At 41.6% G+C, this 25283-nt stretch overlaps 1 protein-coding gene across 2 annotated transcripts in view; it reads left to right on the forward strand.

Annotated features, from left to right (window-relative positions):
- SERINC5 (serine incorporator 5) overlaps positions 1–25283 on the forward strand; it is a 102635-nt gene that overhangs the window by 67949 nt on the left and 9403 nt on the right. For both annotated transcript variants that reach the window (XM_038532459.1, XM_038532460.1), the window contains exons 3-8: positions 5662–5840; positions 6366–6448; positions 8246–8339; positions 14129–14340; positions 17422–17517; positions 20674–20800. In XM_038532459.1, coding sequence (XP_038388387.1) covers positions 5662–5840; positions 6366–6448; positions 8246–8339; positions 14129–14340; positions 17422–17517; positions 20674–20800 — 791 coding nt within the window. The remainder of the gene's footprint in view (positions 1–5661; positions 5841–6365; positions 6449–8245; positions 8340–14128; positions 14341–17421; positions 17518–20673; positions 20801–25283) is intronic.

The following is a 25283-nucleotide window of genomic DNA, read 5'->3' on the forward strand; positions in this document are numbered from 1 at the left end:
TGCATGTATTAAACTGAGGGGAGGGGGATGTCAGGAATTAGTTTGACTGAGTAGATGAGAGAAAGGAAGGAAGAAAAGAGTTCAATGAATATATTTATTTAAATTTATTTATTTATTTATTTATTTATTTATTTATTTATTTATTTATTTATTTATTTATTTATGAGAGGCAGAGACACAGGCAAAGGGCGAAGCAGACTCCCCACCCAGGAGGACCTTAGGACCACCAGGGGTGGAAGGCAGACACTTAACCAATTGAACCACCCAGGGGTCCCGCTTTTACAGGTTTAAAGCAATATTACCTATTTGTTACAATACTAAGTAATATGGATATAGCTTTTGTTTCTTACTAGAGGCTCTGCAACATTCACTTTGTGTAGGATCTCCCATTATGTTGATATTTGAATAATTTATTATTTATTTTTTTAAAGATTTATTTATGTATTAGAGTGCATGGGCAGGCAGGGGGAGGGGCAGAAGGAGAGGGAGACAGGCAGACTCCCTGCTGAGTGGGGAGCCTGAGATCATGACCTAAGCTGAAACCAAGAGTCAGATGCTTAACTAACTGAGCGTCCCAGGCACCTCTATCATTTATTTGTGAAAAAAAATTTTTAATCGAATTTTAATTTTAATTCCAGTTAGTTAAGATACAGCATTACATTAGTTTCAGGAATACAATATAGTGACTCAACAGTTCCAGACATCACCCAGCACTCATTTCATGACAGGTGCACTCTTTAACCCCATCACCTGTTTAACCCAACGTTCACCCCTCTCCCTGCTGGTAGCCATCATTTTGTTCTTATAGTTAAGAGTCTGTTTCTCAGTTGATCTCTCTCCATTTTTCCCCTTTGCTTATTTGTTTTGTTTTTTAAAATTCACATATGGGTGAAGTCCTATGGTATTTGTCTTTCTCTGACTGAGTTATTTCACTTAGCATTACACTCTGTAGCTCCCTCCATGTTCTTGCAAATGGCAGGATTTCTTTCTTTTTTACGGAAAAATAATATTCCATTATATGTATATGTATGTGTATGTATATACCTATGTGTGTGTATACACATATATAGCATATCTATGTTTATATGTATTTACACCACCTCTTCTTTATCCATTCATCTATTGATGGACACTTGGGCTGCCTCCGTAATTTGGCTGTAGTAAACAATGCTGCAATAAACATAGAGGTGCATGTATCCCTTTGAATTAGTGTTTTTGTATTCTTTGGGTAAACACCCAGTAGTGTGATTACTAGATCATAGGGTAGCTCTTATTTTTAACTTTATGAGGAACCTGCATACTGTTTTCCAGAGTGGCTGCTTGAATTCCCACCGTCAGTGTACAAAGGTTCCCCTTTCTCCACGTCCTCACCAACGTGTTGTTTCTTGTGTTGTTGATTTTAGCCATTCTGAGAGGTGTGAGGTGATATCTCATTATAGCTTCCATATGGTCCTATGACCTCCACCCACAGAATTTCTGGCCTCCTTGCCATTGCTTTACATTCTTCATCCATTACGACTATTAAACCAGTGGCCTTTCAACTTACCCTCCTACCTGAAACTGGTCACCTTTCCAGTATGTCCTCTACTTTGTAGCTTAAAATGTTGTTTTCTCACCTATAGGGTGGGGACCAGACTTCATAGCATAAAGTACATCTGGCCCTTCCCAAAGAGACCCTGACTTTTTTTGAGTTTTATCTTGTGCCAGATAATGCTTTTTTTTAAGCATAAGTATGTCTCATGCAATATTTTGTGTATCTCCCAAATATTGTACAGGGTGTTGTTAGAAGGTAGAAGAGGAACAGTAAAGTATCCCCCAAACTAAGAAAGCAATTCTGAGAGTAGAAAATGAAGCAGGTGACTCCATACAATTTACAGTTTTATTCAAGGTACCTTACTGACTGTGGGGATGAGGCAGGAATGGGAGGGCACATCTGGCAGAGGATGATCCACAGCAGCTGCACAGTTATTCTCTGCAGAGTCCAGGCTTTAGTCCAGATTTTACAGAATGAGGGGACACACAGAAGGGCACTGTAGTGAGATCAGAAAGTTTGCATACACCTAATTGACAGCTAACCTTTAATTAGATCTTGTGGCACCACTTGTGCCTCAGGAAGACGAAAAACCATGTTGTATTTAACAGATTCATGGGAGGCCAAAACAAGCCTCCCCACCCCTCCCCCCATCCTAGGCTTGGCAGACATTTATAAAGTATGTATATTAATCTCCAAGGGATCCCAAGACAAATCACCCAGTGAACACAAACTAAATGGAGGGCCAGAGATGGAGTCATTACTGTCAGCACCCCTGCAGACATACTAAACAATTAGTCATTATTAACTCAAAATTTAAATTTAACTACATAGTTTGTAGTTTATCTGGCAGTCCTACATGTCTGCTACTTTGTTTTGTAGCCTGTTAAAAAATACAGTAGTGTCTCTGTGTATTTACATCTTGATGGGATCTAAAAAAATTTGCAATTCTAAAAACTTCCTGACTACAAAATATTTGACATTTCTTTATGAAATCTTTAGTATCTATCTGTTCACAGACAAGGAGCTGTACTAATTGGGTCACAACAACAATGCGTTTTTGCCTGAGGCACTAACTTGAATGTTTCCATGTTGTTTTGGAAAAACATATTTCCGATTCTGGTGTAGTAATGACTGTGGACCTTTTCTGAGTGGTAGGAATCCTCATTCAGGAAAATGAACTCCAGTTAAATTTCGTCTTCTTTTTGCTTATGGAAATCTGAATAGCCTCAGTTACTATTGTTTCTTTAAGATCTTTTCTGGAGATAAAACTAAATTGCCATGCTTCAATTTTACTTCCAGCTTTGTGTCATTTTTTTTCTTTCTACAATGTTTTTTGTCTTGTGAGTAACAGTTACAGTGTAATTTTTCAACTTCTGTTTTGTTCTGAATAATGTTCAACTTTAGTGTTGATAAGAAGCAAGTTTTTTTTTTTTTCTTTTAAGATTATTTATTTATTTATTCATGAGAGACAGAGGCAGAGACACACAGGCAGAGGGAGAAGCAGGCTCCATGCAGGGAGCCTGATGTGGGACTCGATCCTAGGTTTCCAGGATCATGCCCTGGGCAGAAGGCAGGTGCCAAACCGCTGAGCCACCCAGGGATCCCCAGGTTTTTTTTTTTAAACCACTGACTAAATATTATAGGTTTTACATTGAAACCTTCTATTCCAGTTTAACTAGAATAAATGATTGTCAACCTTTATCAGAAGATTAAGACTCTTAAAGAATGCCAGTGAATAAAAAGAAAGCCCAATTAATATCCAATTCACAGAGAAAAATATAGATAGCCATACATTTAATAGAAGATGTGAACCTGACTCATAATGAGGAAGATGGACATTGAAATAGGATAGTGTTTTTTATTGTTGGGAAGGAAAATTTTCCTCTACCCTTCAAGAATCTTCTGGCTGGTCTAAAAATTAAATTGACAGGAGACAGATTAATCGGGAAAAGTCAAACTTGATTTCTTGCTTTCATGGAATCCGATACATGATCTCATAAGCATGAGATCCTGAAGATAGGCAAAATAAGGTATAAATGTCATCCTGAACTAAGGAGAACTGGGCAGGGGCCTGAGACTTCAATAAGAAGGAAAACAATTCCCAGGAAGATGAAGAGGAGTATGTGTTTGGTAAACAAATGTTTACTGGGCCACTGTTGAAACCTCTCTCTGGGACAGAGAGAGGAATTTTCAAACCGTTTACTCAGTTCTTCTTGTCTACCACACTGAGTTCATAGTATGCTGGACTTCTCTGTGGCGGTAGCTTTTTTCCTGGAGCTGGTCCTCTATTAAATTCATTCTGGCCCCCTCTCCCCGCCTTTCCCCCCCTCATCTAAATTTTGTTGAGGCAATTAACAGGGAAGGTCAAAGTTTTTTTGAGTCTTCTGGAACTCAGTTTTCAGTTCAAAATAATTCACATGCCAAAGTGGCATATCTTGGGGCCATTTGTTCTGAACTTTTACGTTAACTTTAAGTGAGATGCTTAGGCTGGGAATGTGAGCAGTCCCAGATATTACTGATGAGGTATAAATTGTTGCAGTCTTTGAAAGCATGGTTTGACTTTACCTCTTGAAACTTTAAATTTTTTTTTTAATTTTTTAATTTATTTATGATAGGCACACAGTGAGGGAGAGAGAGGCAGAGACACAGGCAGAGGGAGAAGCAGGCTCCATGCACCGGGAGCCTGACGTGGGATCCGATCCCGGGTCTCCAGGATCGCGCCCTGGGCCAAAGGCAGGCGCTAAACCGCTGCGCCACCCAGGGATCCCCTACCTCTTGAAACTTTAAAATTTGATTCCATTTTTAAGTCAGGAGTCTATTCTATATATTTAATGACATGTTTACAATGAGGCATGCATAACAGAGTTTACTGAGTCAGTGTTTATAATAGCAAAAACAAATAACAGGAAACAAAAAATCAATTCTGGTCTACTAAAAAATATAAATAATGGTTAAAAAGTGGGCCAGGATTTTATGTATGATTAATAGGGAAAGATCTCCACAGCTTATTGTTAATTGGGAAAGCACATATTGTAGAACAGTACATATAATCTTTTCTTTAATAAAGTTGGTTTTATACATACTATATATGTGATGCCATACCAGTGTATGTATGTATGTAAGTTGGTATGTTGTGGATAAGTATGGGATGGGGACATACACATGTAAATTAATAAAACTACCCACCAAATTCTTATTTATTTATTTATTTTAAAGATTTATTGGGGGATCCCTGGGTGGCCCAGCGGTTTGGCGTCTGCCTTTGGCCCAGGGTGCGATCCTGGAGTCCTGGGGTCAAGTCCCACGTCGGGCTCCCGGCATGGAGCCTGCTTCTCTCTCTACCTGCGTCTCTGTCTCTCTCTCTCTCTCTCTCTCTGTCTATCATGAATAAATAAATAAAATCTTTTAAAAAATAAAGATTTATTTATTTATTCATGAGAATCAGAGAGACAGAGAAAAAGGGGGAGTGGCAGAGACACAGGCAGAGGCAGAAGCAGGCTCCTTGCAGCCCGATATAGGACTCAATCTTGGATCCCAGGATCATGTCCTGAGCTAAAGACAGATGCTCAACCGCTGAGCCACCCAGGCATCCCTACCCACCAAATTCTTAACTTTCAAGGGAGAGGATTTGATATTTTGGGGTGGGAGTGAAGGAAATCTTTCACCTTTTATTCTATATATGCATTTCAGGAAAAATATATCCATGTATTACAAGTACAATTTTTTAAAATTCTGATGCTAGATTGCAGAATTCATTTAGGATAAGTAAAGGTGACCTGGGAGGTTACAGCACTGTATCTTTAAAAAATGGTTTAGAGAAAATTAAGAAAAAGTCTTTGGAAGAAGGACTTTTATCTCAGTCTGTTTCTCTTTGCACAAGGTGCATTTTCACCTTGGATTTTGACCTGTAGGCCGAAGGAACACTTCATGACAGCCCTTCTTTACCCGGCTTTATGTTTCTTTTTTAGAAGTTTATTTATTTATTTTTAAAGTAATCTCTACACCCAACCTGGGGCTTGAACCCACAGCGCCTAAATAAAAAATCACAAGCTCTTCTGACTGAGCCAACCAGGCTCCCCTCTCTTGATCCAGTTTTAACAGATGACTTTTTTTCTCTCTTTGCTCAGATTCCTTTTTACGAGGATATTTGTAAAGGCATTAAAGCTGGTGACACGTGTGAGAAGCTGGTGGGATATTCTGCTGTGTATAGAGTCTGTTTCGGAATGGCCTGTTTCTTCTTCATCTTCTGCCTCCTGACCTTGAATATCAGCAGCAGCAAAGGTTGTAGAGCCCATATTCACAACGGGTAGGTCTTGGGTTTTCGGGGGTGAGGGGGTGGGGGGTAATTGGCTGTTTCCTGGTGTGTAGAACACCGTTCCTCAACCTCCTGGACCCATCCAACCGTCCAACTGTCCAACTGCTCTTCCCCTAGTTGAGATTGTTGATGCCGATTTTAGGGGAGGTGGGACCTGTCACCCTCAGTGGCCTAAGAACCAGAATCTAAGTGTTTGTGACACTTAGTACCACAGTGAGAGCTGCAGCGGAGATGAGAGTTTTTATTTCTTGTACTGAGACCTGTCCCTACATCATCTCTACCTCGGCAACCAAGTGGTGTTTTGCACAGAGGCCACGCTGAGTTGGTCTAATTATGGGAAAAGGCAGTCTCCAGTCACTTAATTACTTCCCCTCGATTTGGAAGGAACAGTACCCAGGGCAGAAACATGGACTGCCTGCCGTGCTTACCTTCTAAGAGGTCTTTTGTCCTGCCATGAATATCATTTAAATACATTTCCTCTCTCTCTCTCTCTCTCTTTTTTTTTCTTTTTTCTAGCTTTTGGTTCTTTAAACTTCTGCTGCTGGGGGCCATGTGCTCAGGAGCTTTCTTCATTCCAGACCAGGAGACCTTTCTGAATGGTACAAATTGGGTATTTGGGGTACCTATTTATTTTGTTCTTACCCATTTTGGAAAATCGTTCCAAACTGTAGTCCAGGATGCCTTTGATATTTTGAATTAGTGGTTTTCTTGTATGTGTGTGTTTTTAAATTGCCACCTTACCTGCCCCATCCACGTCATCCACCCTCTCCTCTCCCTCTCGCAGCCCCCCCCACCCCCCAAGTCCTTCTCCCTCTCTCTCTGGCTGGGTGTTACTCTGCAGCCTAGAGAGCTCAAATGATAATTTTCAGGTTATTGACCTGCAGGGAAAATGGGGCACTTAAAATTTGTTTGAAAACCACTTTAGCATGTCAGCATGACACCATCAGCCACATTTGAATAGGCCCATAGAGGCCTTGTTCTGTCTGACTGAGCACTGCCCAGGAAGCCTGCCTCTGCCCGGCACCGGCTCCTTAGTGACTTCAAATCTCCTGCAGCTATAGCAGGATGGGAGAGGCTTCCTCTAGCCTTATTTCTAAACTTACCTTACATGAAACTGTATAGCATTGAATTGTTTCTTACAGAATTTACCAAAATTGATTTAATTTGAAGCCTTGACTTATACCTGAAACAGGGGCCTTTCTTCATAGAACCTGGGAGGAAGAAAAAAGCCTAAATTTCAGTGGTTCAAAACCTTGTTTAACCCAAACGAATTCATTTTTCTAATTGACATTCACACTGTGCTGGTCCATAAGGAACAGCCCACAGTCCTTCAAATGGTGACTAGAGGGAAGCCTGGGTGGCTCAGTGGTTAAGCATCTGCCTTAGGTTCAGGGTATGATCCCGGAGTCCCAGGATTGAGTCCCGCATCGGGCTCCCTCTGCCTGTGTCTCTGCCTCTCTCTGTGTCTCTCATGAATAAATAAATAAAATCTTAAAAATTTTTAGGGTCATGCTAGGTTTTGTTTTCTTTTTTAAAAAATATTTTTATTTACTTGAGAGAGAGAGAGCACATGCACAAGAGTGGGATGGAGAGGGGCAGAGGGAGAGGGAGAAGCAGACTCCCTGCCAGGGGCTCGATCCCAGGACCCTGAGCTGAAGGCAGAGGCTTAACCGACAGAGCTACCCAGGCGCCCCTAGGGCCATACTAGTTTTATGTACTCCTTAAGGAAGTTATATCTAAGTCTTGTTTTTTCCTAAAATGCTGTTACTAGTTTTCTGTTCCCCACGGATATATTTTTACATATTAAAATGATAGATTTAGAATGGGAAGGGGCCTAGCAGTTCTCTAGTAGAGCGTCGTCATTTTTATAGACAGGCTGTAACCCAGAGGAGTGACATGGCTCAGTCGAGGTTAGGGCTTCCTCATCTCAGAGAAGTGGACCTGAGTCCTCAGCCCCTAATCTGAACTGCATCTCCCTACTAGCCTCTGGTGGCTCCCTAGGCAATAAAATTTGAACCCTTTTTTCCTCACAATATGTGTTTTTACTTTTAAATTGTGGGTCATTGTTGATTTTATGGATGGCTGCATCTGTTAGGATATCTGGCAGTTGCAGTCTGGAGGATAAGCCTAGGCGTTCCAGAGCCACATTACTTGTGCTCACACCCCAGCTGCACCCTTTGCTGGCTGCGGGACTTTGTCGATTTACATAGACTCTGAAGTTTTCTCATCTGTAAAGTGGGTATAATAGTAGCACCCACCTTATGGGATTGCCTGGAAATTAAATGTGTTGCAGGTACAGTAAGAACAGAGTAAAGATGAACCGTAGTCATTATTCTCCTTTGAGCTCAACACAGGAACAATCCCCTCATCTCCTTTCGGGTGGTCTTCTTTTATAGCCTGGCGTTACGTGGGAGCCATTGGAGGCTTCATCTTTATAGGCATCCAGCTCATCCTGCTCGTGGAGTTTGCACATAAGTGGAACAAGAACTGGTATGTACATTTTTGGAAAGTTTCCAAGTGAACTCACCTGTTGCTCAGAGAAACTACCTGTGGTACAGTGTTGCTAGAGGCTCTGCTCCGAGATGTGGCGGCAGGGATCAGCAGCCTGCTCCTGCCTGAGACAGTTTGCCAGCACTTTCCCCTTCACTCGTGCTCTTCGAACCTTCCCATTCACTTCTTTCCTATGCTGTTTTTCTCTCCTTTCTACTTTTCCTTCTTTTTTGCTTTTGGTTTTTTTGCTTTTTGACTTTTTCCCATGCTCTCTCATTTGAGTTCTGAGTCAGGTGCTGTTGTGATTTAGTCAGACTCTGATCCATTGCTGGCACTTTCTCAGCCCTGGCTCCCTGGTTGTGATGGTTGGTGCCTGAAAACTTGGGCAGGCTTTATTGTAGGCTTCTATCCTTAGAAGATTTAAAAAAAAAAAAAAAAAAAAAAAAAAAAAAGGTACTTTGGAGCTGAAAATACACTTTCTGCAAAAAATATGTGTTGGAATAGTTAAATTTTTTTGGTTCCTTCTCAACTTGCCTAAAAGCTTAAGGACCCCTTCAATAGGAAGATCTGTTGTGCTACCTTAGAGAGCCATCCTGAATTTAGAAATGGAGTCTTTTCTAAGTGCCTTGAACATGGAATTCACATCCTAGGATAAATGGGAAATGCCAAACGATTAATAGCTAATTTTATTTCTTGCTGAGCCACATCAAGGAAAGGGCAGCTAGATGAAGGTCAGCCCCTTGGGTATTAAGGCCAGGTGGCTTTGTGACTCCAGGCAAGGCACTTTGCTGCTTGCTGTCTTTATTTATAAAATATGAATGAAGGGGGGTGCCTGGGTGGCTCAGTCAGTTAAGCATCTGACTTTGACTCAGGTCATGATCTCGGGGTCCTGAGATCGAGTACTTGCACATCAGGTTCCCTACTCAGTGGGGAGTCTGCTGCTGCTTCTCCCCCTGCCCTGCAACCCACATGCCCTCCCCCCTAGCTCATGCTCTCCCTCTCTCTCTCTCTCAAGTAAAATCTTTTAAAAAAATATGAATGAAAATACCCATTGCACCTCATAAAACTTTTGTTATTTTGTAGACTTTATATGTACATGTTATTTTATTCTGTTTTGGAAAAAATCAGAAAGTGGAGTATGAATTTGAAATTTATTTTTTATCTTGGACAAAACAAAATGTATGGTCCAAATTCTTTGAAATACTTTTCATTTTGATTATATCCCTCAGCTTGGTAGTTGTAGTAGTTTCGTTTTGGTTTTGGTTCTCTAGAGAACAAATTAAGAGGTGAAAGGCTAGTGTTAACATTTTATGATTTGGTAAATATCAAAGTAAGTACCCAAATATTTAAAGTCAGTATTTAAAATGTTTGCAGCACATTGACTGGTCACATAGTAGCTACAGAAATTTGTCTAATAAAAAAATCATCCTATATTTTTCCTAAAATTTTTGCATATCTACTTGGAAATAGGGAACTTTAAAAATAATAACATTTTCGACACAGAGTGCCTGATTGGCCCATTAAGTACTATGTTCTCTTGAGAATACTTGTGCTTCTCCAACTCTGACTTGACTGTTTTGATTGATTCTGAAGCCATTTTCTGGGACTAATTATTGATGCCAAGTTTTAACAGGCATTTTGGAAGAATTTGGCTGCTGTAAAAACCTTCCAGAAACCACTCAATAAGAATGGCTTAAGAGCTTTGCAACAAATGATGTTGCTGTGTGTCAGCATTGAGGCTAATATCCCAACAAAATCCATTTTGTCAACATAATTCATAGTTGATTTGTCTGCCTAAATTTAGGATTAAGCTAGAAAGCTCACTAATAATGTATTTTAAGGTAAATTAATCTAATTTACTTTTTTTTTTGTATATGTTTTAACGGAACAAGTCTAGAAAATATAATACATCACTGTTAATGGAACAACCAAAATATTTTTTCTTTTTTCTTTCTTTTTTTTTTTTTTAAGATTTTATTGTACAAAAGCACAAGCAGGGGGAGAGGCAGAAGCAGAGGCTCCCCGCAGGGAACTCAATGTGGGACTCGATCCCAGGACCCCAGGATCATGACCTGAACTGAAGGCAGCTGCTTAACTACTGAGCCATCTAGGCACCCCTGTTTTGTCTTTTCTTTTTTTGTTTTGTCTTTTAAATGAACATCCTGAGAAGAAGATCCCAGAGGCCGTGGGAAAGAGGCCATGAACCCAGAAACCAGGAGACTGGATATTTATACCCTTGCCCCTTTAGTTCACTGTTTCTCCTTAGGTGTATTACTTGGCCTCTCTGGCCTCAGTTTTCATACCTGCAAATGTTTTACGGTTGCATTATATGTTTAATTATATGTTTTTTTCCTTCTACCTCCAAATTTTGTGATTTGAAGTGACGACTCTTTATCAAAATGAAATAGCAAAGAGTAGAAGGTACATTCAAGTGCTTCTAACAAAGGCCCATCTTGTAAATGTGCTAGATTTGTAATTTCCATCGTGGTTGGGTTTTACTTCAGAGTCCAAGAAGCCAGCTGACTCTCCCAACCTGGTCCCAGCTTGCTACTCTGTGGGTGCACCTGCCCCCTTGTCTGATCCTTTTCTGATGTCCTTCTAAGTACTTCTTCCCATTTAGCATTTATTCACAATTTCTGGAAGTCTTAACTGTGTGCCAATGTGGTACACACTGAGAGTATAAAGATACATAAGTTGTGGCACTTAATTTGGGATGTGTGCAAAAACAAGTTGTCATCAAGGAGGATGTCACAAATCTGGAGCAACAAGAATAGCAGCCATGCTGCTACCATTGCTGCACAAAGTTGTGTTTTAACAGTTGACAGTCTTCGTAGCAGTATTCATTAAGCACATATTATTTGCCAGGCATTTAACAATAGGAGAAGAGTGGTGAACACAGTGATGTCCTGCCCTGTGGAGCTTACCTTCTGTTGGGGACAGTGGGGGGCATAGATGGATAATCAGTTTATGATCAAGCAAATAAGTAACAGGTTCAATGGTGAAAAGAAATGGAGGAAAAGAAAGCAGGGTGTGGGCTGTGGGGAGAGCAGGGCAGGGAATGGCTTCATGATCATGTACGAAGGAGACAACCACAACCAGAAGGAAGAGGGAGAGCCTAAGGCAGGACTTCACTGGGCCCATGCCGGGCTTCTTCAGGGGCACACGGGCCTCCATGTGCTGCACCCCACTGGTGAGGAATGGGCACCAGAGGTGAGATGGGAGATGGCGCTGGATCAGATCACGGTGGGCTTCTGGGGCCCTAGTGGGAGATGGAAGGCCATCAGCAGAGTTTGAAAGAAGAAGAACATGATACAATTTATATTTTAATTCCAGAAAAGATTAGAGGGGATCAGAGTTGAGTTACAGGTAAGGAGGCTTGTGGGAAAAAATCCAGGTGAGAGATGACTGTAGCTTGGACGATGGTAGCAGCAGTTAGGTTCTGGTATATTCCAAAGTTGGAACTTGTTGACTTTGCTGATGGTGATGAGGATGTGGTGGGGAAGGAGGGAGCCAGGAGAGAGAGATTGCAGTTAGGAGTTGTTTTTTGTGAAAAAAAAATTCCCTTTCTTGGGGTGTCTGGGTGGCTCAGTTGGTTAAGCATCTGACTTGTGGTTTCAGCCACGAGTCGTGAGTTCGTGAGTCACGAACTTAGGGTCGTGAGTTTGGGCTGGATGCAGCGCATGGAGTCTGCTTCGAATTCACTCTCCCTCTTCTCCCCCTGCTTGCTCACGAGCTCTCTTTCTCTAAAATTAAAAATTTTTTTCCCTCCTCCTCCACAAAAGGGAAGAATAGAACTGCCATCTTCTGAGCTTGGGAAGATGAAGAAAAGCAGGAGTAGAGGGTGGATATGCAGATATTGGGAAGTCATTGTGCTCCCTTGTGTCAAACAGTTGGATAATAAGAGTCTGGAATGGAAGGGAGAGGTTAGGGTTAGAACTTTGACTTTGGGAGTACAGGCATACATTAACTGTAAGAAAATCCTCCAGGTTGTGATCTCAGGGTCGTGGGATTGAGCCCCACCTTGGGCTCTGCGCTCTCCCCACCCCCACCCCCCAGAGTCTTGTCCCTCTCCCTCTGCTCCTCCCCTGCTCAGCCTGTCCAGTGCTCTTTCTCTCTGTCTCTCAAAAACAAATAAATAGAATCTTAAACATACAAACAAAAGAAAGCCCTTCATATGCTAACAACAGCCCAAAAGACCATTGGAGAAACCATCACCCCCCACCCACACAGTGGTCAGCTGTGTTTGCCTTTTCCACCGCGCATTCTGTTTCTCTGTCATCGATTACCATTTGGCTTTCAGATTTTTCCCCCCTTCCTCAAGTCTCCTTTTCTGTCATTTCCTTTGTGTGGCTTTTATGTTGGACTAATTCCGTGGTCATTGAGCGCCTGGCTTGGTTTCAGGAATACGATGGTCATTATCATTGCTGTCTTTCCTCCCTGTTTGTCTCTGGCTGCAGTAACTTTTTCATAATTAAAATATTTTAGCTGAGTTGCCTGAATACTTTCCAGTTTTGGGAAAACATTAAGCAAGTTGTGAAGATTTGTTAGAATGTGGTTACAATGGGGCAGTTTCATCATAAGGCAGGTGACAGTGATTCATTTTGTGCTCCCTGTTGTTTTGTCCTCTTTGTTCGGTGGTTTTGAGCACTCTTTTTGTTGTTGTTGTTGCTCTGAACAATTTCTTAGATTATTAGGCCACCACTTACTTCTCCCATCCCTTTATTAATATTTAAGCTAGAAAGCAAATTAGTCTCTTCTTTAAATTTCTTACTGTAAATCCCATTACAATTTTTACTCATTTCCCAGCTGGTTGTGTTCCTTCCAGCCCTCCCTTAATCCTACGTCATCCGTGGCACTGTTTGGAGGAGCAGTACACCGTAGACCCTCCTTGCAGCAGAGGGGTGAAGGGGCTGAGGTCAGCCAGGCTTCCTGTGCATGCAGTTCGTTTGCCCCTTCTCTCCCTGAGCAGCAGCACTGGCTTTGGCACCGGTAGCAGGAGGTGGTGGCACGTCCAGGCTCTGAGTTGAGAGGGAAAACGTGACGAGAACTCCATCTAAGAGCCACTTTTTTTTTCTTTTAAGATTTTATGTATTTATTCACGAGAGACAGAGAGAGACAGAGACACAGACAGAGGGAGAGGCCGTCAGGAGCCCCATGCGGGACTCGATCCCCAGACTTGGGATCACGACCTGAGCCGAAGGCAGACGCTCAACCACCGAGCCCCCCGGGCGCCTCTAAGAGCCACTTTTTTTTTAAGACTTGCCAAAACCTACCAAGTCTTGGCACAACCTTGCCAAGTCTGTGGATGTGCATTTTAGTTGATGAAGAAACATTTAAAAATAGAATGTTTTAGGGACACCTGGGTGGCTCAGCAGTTGAGCATCTGCCTTTGGCTCAGAGTGTGATCTTGGGTTCCTGGGGCCCCAGGATCGAGTCCCACATCGGGTTCCCCCCAGGGAGCCTGCTTCTCCCTCTGCCTGTGTCTCTGCCTCTCTCCGTCTCTCTCATGAATAAATAAAGAAAATCTTAAAAAATATATATATAGAATTTTTTTAGTGTTTAATAAACATTCTAACCCTGAACCAAAGTTGTTTTGCATTTTTACATGTACCTTCTAGCTTTGATAGAGCCTGATGGTGGTAAAAGGATAGATCTTCTGGACCCCTGGGTTTATAAGGGCTTTGGGCCTGAGAGCACTGCAAAGCCTGAGGGATGATGAATGTCGTCAGAGGGTGCGGGCTTCGTTGACCTGTCTTCTGTCTCCCTCTTATCCACCTCTGGAGAAACAGGACTGCAGGCACGGCTAGCAACAAGCTGTGGTACGCGGCGCTGGCCCTGGTGACACTCATCATGTACTCCATTGCCACCGGAGGCTTGATTTTGATGGCGGTGTTTTACACACAGAAGGATGGCTGCCTGGAAAACAAAATTCTCCTGGGGCTGAACGGAGGCCTGTGTCTGCTCATTTCAGTGGTAGCCATCTCGCCCTGCGTCCAAAATCGTAAGCACAGTATTTTTCCACTCCTCCTTATTTATACATTTTGTTTGTGTGTTAATTTGCACAAACCTAGTGTTTTTAAATTACAGTTATTCCTTAATTTACCATGGATGGGTCAGCCATAGGAAGGGCGGGACTACAGCCTCCTCCTCGTATCCCACACTTGGGCTGAATGTCAATAAATAGGAAGATAGAAGTTCATTATTACATAGTGAACTACAAGGAGCCTTTACATGGAAGATGCCCTGAGTGTGTATTAAGTTCTTCCCTATGATCTCTATGAATGAGAAGGCTCCAGAAGGAGCTCTTTCTGGGCTCATCTTTCACTCAAGGCCTTGAGTCAGAAATCAGGGACTGTGTGGTCTAGGAGTCAAGAAGCAGAAAATGTGACAACTGGTCCCACGTGCTAACCTTCCTCAGACCCAAGGCCCTTCTCAGCAAAGCCAACAGAAATCTATAAACCTTCCTGACTCAAGGTTGTTTCAAAGGCAAATGGAAGAGGGGCGCCTGGCTGGCTCAGTCAGTAGACCCTAGAACTCTTGATCTCAGGGTCATGAGTTAGAGCCCCATGTTGGGCACAGAGCTTACTTAAAAACCCGAAAAACCCACAAAGGCAAAGGGAAGAGATCATGGGATTTGGAAGTACTTTAGAAAGTACAGGCCTGAGTTGTCTTCTTTTTTTTTTTTTAAGATTTTATTTTATTTATTCATGAGAGACACACAGAGAGGAGAGAGAGAGAGAGGCAGAGACACAGGCAGAGGGAGAAGCAGGCTTCATGCAGGGAGTCCGATGTGGGACTCGATCCCGGGTCTCCTGGACTGGAGGCTGCGCTAAACCGCTGAGCCACTGGGGCTGCCCCCTGAATTGTCTTCTATAAACAACTTCTGATGTCTTAAGCCAGAATGCCATCTTTGGTTATAGAAAGAAATGTCTGTGATCTAATTTTCTTGAAGGTATCTTACTCTACAGGTGATGAAATGCAAATGGTATTCAGGTTTCTAATAGGAAAAGGAAAAGGTGGCCAATAATTTGTAGTCCCTCAAATCATTTCTAAAATGGTGATTTAAAAAGTGAACTAGTCTTGGGGCACCTGACTAGCTCCATCCTGACTGGAAAAACATGTGACTCTCAATCTCGAGGTCATGAGTTCAAGTCTCACATTGGGTATAGAGATTATTAAATTAAATTAATAAACTTAAAAGAAAAGTGACGTAGTATTGAATAATTTAAAGGTTTTCTGGTCCTAAAAATTTCAAATACCTTATTGAAATTGAGCGTTCTAATCTCCCAGTCTCTTTAACTGATCAGTTAAGAATTTCCTAAAACATACTAGTGTTCAGATTAAAATACCATTTGGGTTAAATCCTACTTTTTTAAAAAATTTTTATTTATTTATGATAGTCACAGAGAGAGAGAGAGAGAGAGAGAGAGGCAGAGACATAGGCAGAGGGAGAAGCAGGCTCCATGCACCTGGATCCCGACGTGGGATTCGATCCCGGGTCTCCAGGATCGCGCCCTGGGCCAAAGGCAGGCGCCAAACCGCTGCGCCACCCAGGGATCCCTAAATCCTACTTTTTAAAATAGTTTTAATATTTTGAAATATTTGGCTTAATGCCATTAGTTGCTAAGGTGAATTTTATTCCCATGCCAAAGAGCAACATTATAAAAGACTCTATTTCTATATTTTTATGGGTTAGTACAATGTAATAATTAGAACTTGAAACAAATTTAATCAGAGGGAAGTGATTAAATCCTTTCATGTATGCAGATGGTTGAAAATTCCACTAAAAAATGATAAATCCTTTTTCTCATATCCTGGTTACTCTCAATTATTAGTTTAATTTAAATATTATAACATACTGAAGCCCTTCTCTCAATGAACGCTGAGCCTCAGTTGCCTTCCTCGTCGACCTGGACTGGTATTCCCAAAGGTTTTTTGTTATTGTTATTTGTGTTTTTGTTGTTGTTTTGTTTTATTGACAGGTCAAACTTTTTTCCATTGTCGTGGACTTTGTCTGATGGCCTTGTAGAATCTGGAATCCATGCCCTATGAAGTCTCACTCACTTATCTCATAAGCTGTGTGGTCTCACAAATAATGATGGTGAATTTTCTTCTGAGGTCTTAAGATTTAAAAGCTAGTGTTATGAACCTCAGGAGGACTAGGCAATATGTTTAAATACAATTGTTATTAAAATACTGTGGTGGAGAACTCAGCAGAACACGGCATCTCTAAAATAACAAGTGTATCAGTTTTGTCCCCTTCACTGTCTTTTTAGTGTTTTTTGGAAGACACATTGACTTCTTGTTTCCTTTAAAGATAGGAGTCCAAGTTTGAGGAATGTCATTTGGGGATGGGGACCTTTTTTTTTTTCTTGAGAAAAGCAAAAACTTAATAGTTATACAAAAATAAACCTGTTTATGAACATGCTGAAAATATTAAGGGTGTCATGTAGGATAATGAAAAACTGTCCTATACAACTTCAAAAATGCAGGAATCATTAGGGACTAGGATAACACAATCCCCGGTGAGGAGACGTGCCCCTCCCTTCCATCCCCACCCCCATTTAATAAAGACATTTAAAAGTTCACAGATACCAGAAACAATGACCAGTGGGCAGGTTCACAAAACAAACTCTCTAGGCCTTCCATCAACCAGTAGGGTGACTCTTAAAATATACAGTTCAGGTAAACCACAGGGGAAAATTTCTACATTGATCTGTGATATTCAGTCCATCTCAAATATCTTTTTACTACCTGGTTTTACCTACTAGCTGAAGCCATTTTTATTTCTCTGGTATTTCCCTCATCTAAACTCTTGTATTACTCTGGATGTACACAGTAGCACTTTATATGTTAAAAGATGTTAGTCTTATGTTCTAACTTGAATTAAGTTGCTCAACTATGGTATACTCCTTGGGTTATTTTTTTACTAGGCCTAGTATAGAAGCAAGTATATAATTTTTACTGATTAATGTTACTTGAACTAGTTTGCTAACAAGAGTAGCAAACTTATTTGCTATTTGGCTTTCTTATTTTTGAAACTTAAAGCGTTATGTTAAAACCTGTCCCTTTCATTTTCCAGGACAGCCACATTCCGGGTTACTACAGTCAGGGCTCATCAGCTGCTATGTGACCTATCTCACTTTCTCGGCTCTGTCCAGCAAGCCTGTAGAAGTAGGTAAGCCAGCTTCTTAGGAGAAGTGTGCTTGTGGTATGAATATTTTCATTGTGGAGGAAGGACTATGACTCTACTGTGCTGCTGTTGAGAATGTCAAAGATGTGATAAATTGAAATAGATGATCTAGATTTTTCGCTAAATAAAGTCCTTAATGTGGGATACCAAAATGAAAATTTCTTCTTCTGAGTCTTCCCACTATGTAACAAAAACAGGAGCAATCATGGGCTGTTGAGTTTGCTTTGGGGCCTAATCTGCATTTTCCTGCTCTGCATTTTCAAGAAACATTACTGTTTTGCTTATTTTATGTTGTCTTTTTTATTGGTTATTAATTTACATTTCTTCAGGTGGTCATCTCTTTGTAAGACAGAGTGGGAAGAGCGTGGGCGTGGGAAGCAGGAGACTGGATTTGAACCCAGCTCTTATCATTTGTTGACTGTGTGACCTTGAATTACTCATCTTAAATAATCTTTATGTATAGAGACAACAGAACATGCATGAGCTTGGAAGTTAGACCGCTGGGGTTTATAGCCTGGTTCTACCACTTTAGTAACTAAAAGTAGAAGGTTATTTACCTCTCTCTGCCTAGATAGCTTGTCTTTAAAATAAAATATGCTATCTTTTCTCTAGAATGAAAAATTGAAGTTAGTTTTCCTTTTTTAATTTAATTTAATTTTTATTTTTATTTATTTATTTTTTAAGATTTTATTTATCTATGAGAGATACAGAGACAGAGGCAGAGGGAGAAGCAGGCTCCATGCAGGGATCCTGATGTGGGACTCAATCCTGGGACCCCAGGATCATGCCCTGGGCCAAAGGCGGCGCTAAACCGCTGAGCCACTGGGGCTGCCCTGCTTTCCTTTTTTTAAATGTAGAAAGTAAATGCAAAGATAATTTTGAAAGTTTTATATACATGTACTCTGTACGAGTCTTGTCTTTAGAGCTATTTATAGTGCAAAGTGATACAGTTGTAGGTCTTAAGTACAGTCTATCCTGGATTTAATTTTTTTTTTTTAATTTTTTTAATAGTTCTATCTTGAGTAAGTTTATTTAAGTCGTTTCTTTAAGACTTTCATTTATGACTTAATTTTTGGTTTTAACATGAGGTTTTTGGTTAGAGTATTTTTCTCTTAAATGGCAGGTATCACTTAAAAACAGAAAACTTACTTTTAATTTCAGGTGGTACTACTTAAATAGAAAAGTTCATATTTTGGTCAGTTAAAAAAAACTTTTCATTGGCCTAAGAATAAAGATTCCTTATACCACCACACACACAGTTATTTTTGATGTCACAAATGTGAGTCTAGCTGCTAATACATAGAGTGTGTATGTTTGTAAAATGGTTTGTTTGTTTGTTTATTTAGAGAGGGGGAAAAGGGGAGAGGGAGAAAGAGAAGGAGAGGGAGAGAGAGTATCCCAAGCAGGCTCCTGCCCCATGTGGAGCTCGGTATAGGGCTTGATCTCACAATCTGAAGATCATGACCTGAGGTGAAAATCAAGAGTTGGGTGTTTAACCAACTGAGCCACCCAGATACCTTGACTCTCAAAATTTTTAAGAAATCCAGGAAACATTAGAATATTCCCAGGTCACATGCTATTTAAAAAAATTTTTTTTAAAGATTTTATTTCTTTATACATGAGAGACACAGAGAGAGAGGCAGAGTCACAGGCAGAGGGAGAAGCAGGCTCCATGCAGGGAGCCTGACGTGAGACTCGATCCCGGGTCTCCAGGATCACACCCTGGGCTGCAGGCGGCGTTAAATCGCCGAGCCACCGGGGCTGCCCTAAACTTTTTTTTTTTATAAGAGATTTTATTTTTAAGTAATCTCTACACCCAACATGGAGCTTGAACTCGTAACACTGAGATCAAGAGTTGCACGCTCCTCTGAGTCAGTCAGGTGCCCCAGGATGTGTTTGTGTTTAGCACTTGTTTTTATTTTTATTTTTTCTTAAAGTAGGCTCCACGCCCAATGTGGGGCTTGAACTCATGATCCTGAGATCAAGAGTCACATGTTCTACTGACTGAGCCAGCCAGGTGACCCACATACACTATTTTTTACCCCACCTTTGCACAGATAATTTTATTCTCTCCTGTGGGTGTCAGCAGTGTTCATAGACTATAATTTGAAACACTGAGAAAGCACATACGTGAGTGAATATTGTCACATTTCTTTACATCATGATTAACTATTAGCCAGTTATGTCTATTAAATACAGTGAGCAAAAAATGACGTTTATACTGTTCCCTTGAAAACAAGGCTCTTGCGCACAATAGTAACAAATGAAATTAATGCATACCACGGTATTCTTGAGGAGAACTTCTCTTTAAATAAACTCTTGTTTATTTTTTTTAAAGCACTGTAGATTTAGCACATTTACAAACCTGATCAATAAAAAGAAACAAGATATGTGTGTGTGTGTGTGTGTGTGTGTGTGTGTATTTATATTTATATATTTAAAGGAAATGTAGAGGGGCGCCTGGCTGGCTCAGTTGGTAGAGCATACAACTCTTGATCTCAGGGTTGTGAATTTAAGCCCTGTGCTGGGTACAGAGATTACTTAAAAATGAAATCTTAAAAAAGAGAAAAAAAGAAAGAAAATGTAGAGAAGGGGACCATGATGGGAGACCTTTCCTGGAAAAGGAGGTAAGAAGTAAGCAAAGGATGATAGAATCATGACCATCCTATTACTGACTTCGTGTGGCTTTTGACCAGGTGGCTGTTGCGCAGCTAATACGTATTTGGTTCTGAATAGCTTCTACACGCTTCCAGAGAGGATCAACATGGTGGGAACTCAAGAATGTTTACATGCCACTTCTGTTCAGAGTTTGCTAAGTCAACTGAAAAATGGATCTAGTTTTACTTCTTACTGTTTGAATAGTACTGAAAAGAGCAAGACTGTCACTACATCAGGACACAGAGGAACCCTTTGGCGCTCAGCTGGAATCTGAGGGTCTTGTTCTAGGAGGCTGCCTAGGTGGGAGGGGGTGCTTTGAAATTGCAACACTCTAGTCTGAGTCGAACGAGACTGTGGAGTAGAAGTTTCCAGCAATAAGCCTTCGCTCTTCTAAGCTACCCACATTTTCCCAGAGTGAATGTGTCTGTGAACTACAACAGGCTTTTCTAATTAACTTTGATTACGTTGTTTTTTCCTCGCAAGCTCTGGATGAGCATGGGAAGAATGTTACAATCTGTGTGCCAGACTTTGGTCAGGACCTGTACAGAGATGAAAACTTGGTTACTGGACTGGGTACCACTCTCTTGTTCGTGTGCATCTTGTATTCATGGTAAGTCTTAGACACTTGAGGCCATCTTTGCAAACTCTAAAAGCACGGAGAAGAATTTAAGTGAGCTTTAGCAACTGCGAGGCTGCAAAACAAATCCCATCCGAGGATGAGGGAAAATAGCTTGAAGTAAAAAGTTTGCATTACAGTGTGGAACCTCAGTGTTTGGGCTTCATTTTCCTTACTTCTATTTATATGGGTAAATATAATAGATATAGAGTACGTTGCAACCCTTGAGAAAACGGTTGAATATTAGTTGTTAAAGTATTATTGGAGGGCCAGGGAGTACAAAGCAGGGAAGAAATGGTATGTGCCAGAAGGTTTTGGCAGCTTTCTAATCCAAGGGAAATACCATTTGTTCTGCTGATGGAAAAGAGTACAAAGCTCTACATACATGGTCATTTTGTGCTTGGCCCAAGAAAGACAGGAAACGTCTCTTTTCTTTTATGCTGAAACCCACAGCGCCATTAAAGCAGGCGGTGTTTCACATGCTCGTGGTGGGTTTGTGCCACCTTGACGTAGAATGTTCAAAAGATGGCCCCGGGGAGGAACGTAACCCATAGAAACAGCTTAGTTCCTGATGCTGAGTACATAATTCACTGATAATTAGGCTTCCCTTTGGCAGTGATCTTCTCATGTGTGGGGTTTACTTCTGTGTTTTATGTTTTGTTACGTTTCAACATATAAAAATTTCATCCTGTCGAAGACGCACTGTCGTCTTCCTCTGGCTGAAACTGAGGAATCCTGGTGGTGCTACCTTATATAAGTAAAATGTCTTTGTGTACACACGTGGGTGTTTTCTCTTACAGCTCTAAAACTCCCTACTGTTAGAAAGGAACCTGAAGGCAGACATTTTGGAGACACAGGAACTGAATTTTTAGAATACTTGTTCAGTCACGTGGTAGGCCATGAAACGCTTGCTCGTGTTGCAGGTGGCTGTTCCAGTGAAGATTCTATCACACTGATTCTCCTCCTGTCCCTGGCCTAGCCACAGATTCTGCTTGTAGCAGAAAGGCCCACGGTGACCATGTCTGGCCTTTCATTTTTATTGATTCCATAGTTGTTTGCTGTGTACCTGCTGTATCCAAAGCGGTGGTGGTTGGGATTCGGGCCCGAGTCAGTGAATGCTGATGTAAAACCACCCAAATTTCGAATGCTGATTCTCACCTCTTTTTCTGAGTAAGCTTTTTCTTCCTGAGTCTGTTTTTATTGGGCTTTGGGGGAGAAATGGCAGCAGCACGGCTAATTTCATCATTTATCCCTCAGGTTTTTTTCTGTATTGGCATGTCATAAATATTGGCAAATTATGTGAGTAGAAAGTACATGACTAAATTGTAACGATAGGATATTCCCATTTAAAAATAAAATATGGGGGTGCCTGGGTAGTTCAGTTGGTAAAGCATCTGCCTTCAGCTCCAATCGTGGTGATCTCGGGGTCCCCCTCTGCCCCTCCTCATGCTCATGCTCATATTCTCTCTCTAATAAATAAATAAAATCTTTAAAAAACATGACAAAAATAAAATATAGTTGTGTTTACATATATAGAAAAAAAATCACCATACCTGTAATAGTGGTGTTTATAGGGATAACTTTTTTCTGTTGTGTTTGTTTATAGTAAGGTCGCATTTCTCCTGTGTTTGTATTACTAAAAAAAAAAAACAAAAAAAAAAACTATAAAGATATATGACAGAATAAAATTGTGTTTTTTTGCAGATTGCTGAATGCCTAATCACACATGTGTTTGCTGCTTAGGTAAAATAGGGCTTAGATTTGCTATAAATCCGTTAATGGAAAGATGGCAACAATTCTACTTAGCGTTGATAGAACTGCCACATGGTATTATTTTGCAGCGTGGGATTTTCACCCTGTCAAGATTTTCCCTGCTACTCTGGAGTGAGAGTTAATAAATAAAACCTCACCTCTTTTGGAATTTAGAGGCTCCCCAGTGGAGGCTGATATAACTGGTTTGATATTTGCAAAAGATAATAATTTTCAGAGCTGACCACAACTATTTAAAATCTGTGTAAATGGCAAAGCAAACGTTACTGAATATTGGTAATTAAACTGCAATCAGTGGTGCCTGATGGAAAGAGGAGGCGGAAAGCAGCATCCACGCAAGGGGGGCCCTGGAGTAAACCAGGTGGCCCCGGGAGCTTGCGTGATACAGGACATCAGTGAAGTGCCAGGCTGGAGGGCTGGGAGATAAGTGCTGTAATGATGTGCTGCAGCGCCAGGAGGAGTCAGCTTTCAGGACCTGGTAACCAAACGTCTTGGAGCTCCCAGGGAAGGGAGTTCAGGCCCAGTAGGGCCTGGAGATAAGGGATGCTACTGGGAGGAGGAGGCATCTCAGTTAGGTTTTCAAACCTTGACTTCCTAGGGGTGGTGTTTCTTGCCAGACTCAAGGTTGAAAGGCTGGAAGATGTCATAAAAAGAGGCTACATTGAGTGGAAACTGTCATTTAAAAATGACTACAGGGCTATCTAGAATCCCTTTTTTAAAAAAGATTTTATTTATCCCCGAGAGACACAGAGAGAGAGGCAGAGACACAGGCAAGGGGAGAAGCAGGCTCCATGCAGGGAGCCCGATGCGGGACTTGATCCCAGGGCCCCAGGATCACCACCTGAGCTGAAAGCAGCTGCTCAACCACTGAGCCACCCAGGTGTCCCCCTCCCCCTGTTTGAGGTTTAATTAAAGTGAGCATGAGTGGGGGAGGGCGGCAGAGGGAGAGGGAGAAGCAGTCTCCCTGATGAGCAGGGAGTCCCATACCAGGACCCTGGGATCATGACTTGACCCATAGGTAGATGCTTATTAACCCACTGAGCCGTCTGGGCACCCATCCTTTTTTTTTTTTTTTTTTTTTTTAAAAGATTTTATTTATTTATTCATGAGAGAGAGAGACAGAGAGGCAGAGACCCAGGCAAAGGGAGAAGCAGGTTCCATGTAGGGAGCCTGACATGGGACTTGATCCCAGGTCTCCAGGATCAAACCCCGGGCTGAAGGCTGTGCTAAACTGCTGAGTCACCCAGGCATCTCTACCCCTCCCCCCATCCTTTTTTTAAAAGGTTTTATTTTTAAGTAATCTCTACACCCAGTATGGGGCTCAAACTCACGTCCCCCAGATAAAGAGTTGCATGCTCTCCTGACTGATCAGCTGAGTGCCTCAGGAATATCTAGAGTCCCTTGGTAGGAAGCCTCAAGATGCACAGTATGAGCTTCACACATTTTCACTGTAAGTCCCAAGATTGCTTGGGATTGGGGTTAATTTTTTGGTAAGGTACTAGAAGGCTGATTGCACTACCTCCTCACCTAACCAGGAGCCAACTGGCCCTACCCTCCCTGCCCCAACACATACTTGTTTAGGGTGCCCTCATGCTGGCCTCTACACTCAGTTTCTTGTTCTCTGTCCCAGGTCCTACGTCTGGGGCACTCACTCTGAGTATGTTTTGTTTTTGCTGTCGTAGTTTGAAGGAAGGGCTCAAACGTAACCTTTCCAACTGAGGCTCCTCTTTCTCCAGATGCCCCTTCTGTTGTACTCAGGCATTATTGCTGTGAAGAAGTGTCACAAGTTGGACCCCATGCATAGGTTCCCCACTGGCTCTTTGTATGGGTCCATCCCTCCTGAGACTCCCTAAAGCCTGGTCTTTGGATAGGCCCACCCTCTGACACCCCTTTAGCCGCAGCCTCCACAAACTATTCCTTAATTCCCTCCTTGGTCTCTAGATTTTGGCTGAAATTGTTATTTTGTTGGCTTCAAATCCAAACTGTCTAGTGAGGCAGGATCCTGGAGTTAATCAGCTTAAGTTCCCTTGTCATATATAAAAGGGAAACTGAGAGGCAGAGAGCCTGTTTTTGTGATTCCCCCTGCCCCCAATCTCAAGAACCCTCTCCTTGGGCTTTCCTTGCTAGAGTACTGGGAGAGGCAGGTTCATAATCATTTTTCCCCCTGGGATTGTTGGGAGTAAGGTCCTTCGGTGTGGTACAAGGATAAGCTGGATGACTTGCCTCATTATTAGGAAGTATTTGTGCTATAAAATGGTCCTGGCTATTTTGGTTTTAACTGTGCTTATGAGGAAAATATTATTTAAATGATTAGGAACTTGGGTATAAAATTGGAAAACCTAAGAATCTTTATTAAATGTCAAATAACTTGCTAATTTGAAATGAAATATTCATGGAATAGGGCAGACCGTGTGGAAATAAGTACAAGGCTGGTAGCCAGAAAACTTTTAAACTGGGAGTTGGGAGTTGGCAAATCAAGGTATCTGGGGTTTTTTTGTGTCTTCTTTGCTACCTTTTTTTGAGAAAGGAGGACAAGTTAAAGTAAATGGAGGAGTATACAAGCTTTGGGAGTCCGGCCACTCCCTCACCTATCAGCTAGAAGTTTTCATGGCTCTGCTTTGAAGGGTGTGTCAAGGCCTCCCCCCAGTTCATACGACTGTGGTCTCCCTTGGGAGCTATGAGTCACAAGTTACACTGTGCTTGGAAG

Source organism: Canis lupus, chromosome 3, assembly GCF_011100685.1.
Source record: "Canis lupus familiaris isolate Mischka breed German Shepherd chromosome 3, alternate assembly UU_Cfam_GSD_1.0, whole genome shotgun sequence".
NCBI classification, from domain to species: domain Eukaryota; kingdom Metazoa; phylum Chordata; class Mammalia; order Carnivora; family Canidae; genus Canis; species Canis lupus.